Source organism: Atta cephalotes, assembly GCF_000143395.1.
Source record: "Atta cephalotes unplaced genomic scaffold scaffold00005, whole genome shotgun sequence".
In the NCBI taxonomy this organism is placed as follows: domain Eukaryota; kingdom Metazoa; phylum Arthropoda; class Insecta; order Hymenoptera; family Formicidae; genus Atta; species Atta cephalotes.
In genome coordinates this window covers 7,756,072-7,760,560 of record NW_012130069.1, presented here as the reverse complement: position 1 = coordinate 7,760,560, position 4,489 = coordinate 7,756,072, and the positions used below count along the sequence as shown (strand labels likewise).

Below are 4,489 nucleotides of genomic sequence, written 5' to 3'. Positions count from 1 at the left end.
ACGACACACACACACACACACACACACACACACACACACGACACACACACACACACACACACACACACACACACACACACACACACACACACACACACACACACACACACACACACACACACACACACACACACACACACACACACACACACACACACACACACACACACACACACACACACACACACACTAGAATTGAGATATGGAGAAAAAATATCATTTTCTTATCATCAGGTCCTGGACCATTGCTGAACGTTATCAGCGCACAGAGTGGAAGACAGCCGATTTCATGTGCTAAACCTAGTCAAAACTTAAAAGATTATATTTTAGATAAATGCAACGTGACGAATCTGAAAAGATGTTTATTCATTGGTGACACGTAAGTAAAATTGTGGTAAAATATACTTCTGTTTATCTCAAAATATATTTATAATTATATTATAATCAGATGCTAAAATCACAATATAACCAGTGGAAACACTCCATGAAAAAATATGTGTACGTACAGATATCGTAACATAAGCTTACGTTTTGGACTAGAATGAAATGTCAGACGACAGGAACGAATATGTATGCATGACGACACAAATGCTTGATCTTTGCCATGTCTTTTTATTCCTTCTCATATCTTTTTTTTACTCCTTCTTGTGCCTTTTCCTATCGCAACTTCGAATGATTATAGGCATTTGTCTTTGTGTGTACACAAACAACTTTATAAGTGTCTCTGTAGAGATAAGACACTTTCTTTTATTTGATTCTGACATTAAGATAACAAATGACTATACTGAGATCAAAGATATGAAATGTTTCTACTGATTACATTGTGTCAAACAAATACATTATATTACCTCTATAAAATTATCTTATTTAAATATTTACGATAAAGGAATATTTTATTGATTCGAAAATATAAATGTAGGGTTAATCAAGATATGAAGTTTGCTTCGATGTGCGGATTCATAAAACTTCTTGTCGGTACAGGATGTGATACATTGGAGCAGGCACAAAAAGAAGACGATACCTATCCGGACTACTATATTTCTAGTTTAGGTCAACTATTTTCCGACTTAACGATCCAAAATGTCAATGTATCGTCAATCACAAAGATAGTTGATAGTTCATGTCCAGATAGAGAAAAAATTAATAATTAATGACAAATATAATCAGTCACTTAAACTGATAATGCTAATTATAAATAATTACTATGTATATTAGTTAATATATTGGAACGTAATTAATTATATTATAAATCGCATTTTAAATAGTAATTTTTCTATCAATTTTATATATATATGTATAATATATGACAGACATTAGAATATATTACATACTATATATATTGTACTAATTTTATCATTATGCCAAAATAATATTGTATATAAATTTTATCTTTTTTTAATAATTAAAATTGAAAAGATTCTAAAGATTAAATCAATAAAGAAATATAAAGTCAATAAGTTGTATATGTGTAATAAAAAATAATATATATATCAATTATTAATTGCAGACGTTTCGACCATAAGATTAGGTCCTCTTCAATATAACAATAACATTTTATTGGAATCAAATCAATATGTTGTAAAAAAAAATTCACACACTCAAGACATAGTTATAATCACATTGCATTATAACAGATCATCGTTATGCTAAGTATAATTTGTATAGTTTAAATGACTAAATTCTTGTTTGAGTATCCAGCTAACAAGTAAGTATAACAGACGATAGTGAAGTTCTTAATTTTAGACAACAGTCTAACGATGATTCACTGACGGTATTCGTCTATTTTTTTATAACATATCAATTTGACTCCGATAATGTTATTGTTATATTGAAGAAGACTTAATCTTATAATCGAAATTGGTCTAACGTCTGTAATTGATTGATTATATGTATTTTTGATTACACACGTACAACTGTATCGGCTCTCATTTGGCTTTATTGATTTTATCTTTTTTGTGAACGAACTTTATACGAACGCAATTTTTATTAAACTAATTATTTTTAAATATATGGTCCAATAAGATTCTTATATTACGTCGCCTGAAAGAAAAATTTCCATATATACACATTCATTGTTTCCATATATACACTGATTATTAGAATATTACTAAGGCCTCGGTAGTCTAAAGCTTAGTCTAGGACGCTCATATAGAAAACAAGAGACTCCGATGGCCGAATGTAATATTTTTCGCAATAAATTTATTTACAGTTTTGCAGCATATAACATCTTTTTAACAAAATGTGCCTGATTGATCAAATTATTAAAATTATTAAAATTATTAAAAATAATTTGTCAATTTAATTCTGATTATATCATTACAGTAGTTTAATTGCGTTTATAAGTTCGAAAAACCAATTTAGCGCTCCGTGCGAATGACTACAAATATGGTATATATGCATGTACGTATGAGGTCTGTCCCAAAAATATCCGACTTTTGCCTGTATCATAAGAAGGAGCTATTTCGGATATGAACAACGGTCGCCTTCAAAGTAGTTTTCTTCCGAAGCGAATGACCTTCTGCCAATGGTGCACCTACTAGCGAAAGCAGTTCTGGAAGTCGTTTTTTGTGATAGCCAACTATCATCTAACTATCCCTCGTCGCATTATTTCGCTTTATTTCCTCGTCAAATTTTTTGCCCTTCAACCCTTGCCCTTTGGATATTTAAACTTAGGAAATAATCAAAAGTAACGGGGCTACCTGGACTGTACGGAGGTTGACGAAGTTAGACAATGTCGTGTAGTCAAAAACTTCTGAATCAGGTGAAATGAATGAGCGGATGCGTTATCATTCAGTCATTATGAAATGCGACGCTCACAAAACATACCATTGCTGATTGAACAGCTGTTGAGTCGTGTCGTTTGATGAAGGTATTTCTAAAGATCCACCTTAAATATTGAATACCTGTTTTCCACAATAGGATGCCCAAAGATAAAGATATACGCAGAGGTCGGATACTTTTAGGAGATTACAGATCTAGTATATAGTATATAGTAATTCAGATTGAATTGTTTAAGAAAAAAAAAAGATCTCGCTTTGACCATTAAGATCATTATTCTTTATTCTTTATTGTTGAATTTTTTAAAATAATTATATTATGCCATTTAGAAAATAATATAGTATTAAGATGCTATAAATTATGTATAAATTGTTAAATGCTATGTCAAGTACATAGTCCAAAAGTTTCCTGTGTAGATCATAGAAAAGATTATATAAAATAAAAAAATCATTTTTTTATTTCAATTATCCTTTATGAGTTAATTTTTCCGCACAATTAAAAATATATTTTAAATGTCTTAAAGTAACATAATATTGCAATGGTCACTTCTTTATCATTGATGAATTTCTTTTCACGTAAATTGGAATTCAACTTTAAAAATAAAAAGTAACTGTAGAAGCTGAATCAGGACTGTAAGATGAGTTGAAAACTTCCAATTGAAACTTTATTGTAGGAAGAGACAGAGATATGCAGCAGTACAATGTCGAGCATTTTAGGAATATAATGGAACAGTATGTTCTTTCAACTTTAGTGATGCAGGTATCAAATTTTAGCCATAGTATAATCAAAACATAGAATAAGGATGACTCCTCTAGGACCTGAAATTCGTATTCTAATTTTATCAAAAATTTCTGCATCTTATCATTATACGTAAATGGTAGTTTTCTTAGACCCACGCAAGTAAAATTTCATAAAACACATTTGTAAATTCATTCGTAAGTATATCAAGATTATTTTTATGAAATCTCGATATTTACATTTCAAATAAATTTGTACCTACAAATCTTCAGAAATATTTAATCATGCGAAATTTAGTTTGTAATATAGTGGGGATTTTATAGCTATAGGAATGTACAAAAATTAGAAAAAACATATGACAATATAAGAATGTATGACTGATGAACCAAATCGAAGTTTCCTTTCTTTAAAGTTTTGACTATAAAATAATCAGTTAAATTCAGCTTGGTATGTATAAACTCATTATATTGGATTTTATTTAAATTATTCAGAAACGGAAGACAGTTAATAAACACATATAAGCATGCATATCGATTTTTATTGTCACGGATAACAAATAAATATATGTATATATAAATTGACAAATATATCATTATAATTAGTATTTATTAAATTAAATATATATTTTTCCTTAATCGAGATATAATTAATTCCTTAATATAACTCGTATATTTCTACATAGAAAGGCTTTAAACTCTCTTAAAGTTGTTCTATGCATTAAAGATACTCGCATAGTATGTTATTATTAATAAAATTATTTATAACAGATGCAAAATAATTAAATTTAATTTAATTTAAAAAATTCAGATTTTCAGATCAAATCTTCTGAATGTGACATGTGTTCACTGTAGATTGAACATTTTTTTAGCTTAATTTATAACTCAAAAAATAAGTCAAAGTAACATTAAATAGTGTACAATGCACTATTGAAAATATGAATAATATAATAAATAAGATTCTCTCTCTCTCTCTC

At 28.9% G+C, this 4,489-nt stretch overlaps 1 protein-coding gene across 1 annotated transcript in view; it reads left to right on the top strand.

Annotated features, from left to right (window-relative positions):
- Positions 1-1,151, top strand: part of LOC105626640 (4-nitrophenylphosphatase-like) — a 27,556-nt gene extending 26,405 nt beyond the window's left edge. The window contains exons 6-7 of the mRNA XM_012207933.1: positions 235-379; positions 920-1,151. Coding sequence (XP_012063323.1) covers positions 235-379; positions 920-1,151 — 377 coding nt within the window. The remainder of the gene's footprint in view (positions 1-234; positions 380-919) is intronic.
- Positions 1,152-4,489: the final 3,338 nt, after the last annotated feature.